This window comes from Seriola lalandi, unplaced genomic scaffold (genome assembly GCF_002814215.2).
Source record: "Seriola lalandi dorsalis isolate HSWRI2012SDOR001 ecotype SW California unplaced genomic scaffold, Sedor1 jcf7180002035134, whole genome shotgun sequence".
NCBI lineage: Eukaryota > Metazoa > Chordata > Actinopteri > Carangiformes > Carangidae > Seriola > Seriola lalandi.
This window is the reverse complement of record NW_019505710.1, coordinates 1-913: the sequence shown is the minus strand read 5'-3', so window position 1 is coordinate 913 and position 913 is coordinate 1. Positions and strand designations below refer to the sequence as shown.

The window sequence follows — 913 nt, the reverse complement described above, 5'->3', positions numbered from 1 at the left end:
GATATTTCAATACCAAGTTTACCAACCAAGCTGGTATGCTTCAATTCCATCCAGCAGCCTCATCTTTATCCAAGCCGTGCGTCAGTTCAACAGCTTACCTAGAGACATTACATTCAAAGTCAATGCCGTCGTGAAGGGAGTCCACGAAGCAGTTGGCCGATCCCAGCGAGGACAGAGAGTGTTTGGCCATGTCTGCCCCGTTCATCAGCTTCATCATCGCCCGAGCGTTACTGCTCACGTCGTGTTTGAAGGTGCTGCAGAGCAAACGCAGACGGACAACAGGTAAGACAGGTAAGACAGTGCAGTCTGCGCCCGTGTGAGCAAGAGGAGGGAAGGGACTTTTTGCCAGGCATTTTGAAGTCTTTCAGAATATTAACAGAGTGAAAAACAAAGGCCAAATTCAAATCTGAACTGGGCCTAGGCTGCAGTTTGTGATGCTAAAATTCAGTATCTACCGTTTGAACTCAGCGGCCAGGTGCTGGGCGAGGGCCTGGGTGAAGCTCTCTCCCCCGATGCTGTGGTCAGTGTGGGTGCTGAGAACCCGGAACATTCCTCCATTGACCTGCAGCGCGGTCACGCTCAAGGACGTCCCGCCCAACTTATACACCAGGACGTGGCTGCGGACAGAGTGCACAGGATCAGTGTGAGGGCGAACTGTCGAGATGTTGTGATGTCATAAGGAGTCCATTAAGCAAAGGTGGAAATAATATAAACAACAATAAGTAAAGCAGAAACGTGTGTGTGTGTGTGTGTGTGTGTGTGTGTGTAGAGCCCACACTCGATCACATGATGCTGGACAGGATAAAAGCTGCAGAGTAAGTGGTGATGGGGCAACATCTATTTATCTATGTGTTGTATAAAAATCACATTGTGTACCGCATTAACATTTAGAACTACGTGCGATATAAAACTC

General features: G+C 48.6%; 1 protein-coding gene across 1 annotated transcript; it reads right to left on the bottom strand.

Annotated features, from left to right (window-relative positions):
• Window positions 1-64: 64 nt before the first annotated feature.
• Window positions 65-617, bottom strand: LOC111647387 (heat shock 70 kDa protein 14-like; the record flags this gene model as incomplete). Its single annotated transcript, XM_023396988.2, has 2 exons — window positions 65-254; window positions 456-617. Coding segments are annotated over 2 exons (322 nt in total), but the record flags the coding sequence as incomplete, so codon positions are not given.
• Between the last annotated feature and the right edge of the window lie 296 nt (window positions 618-913).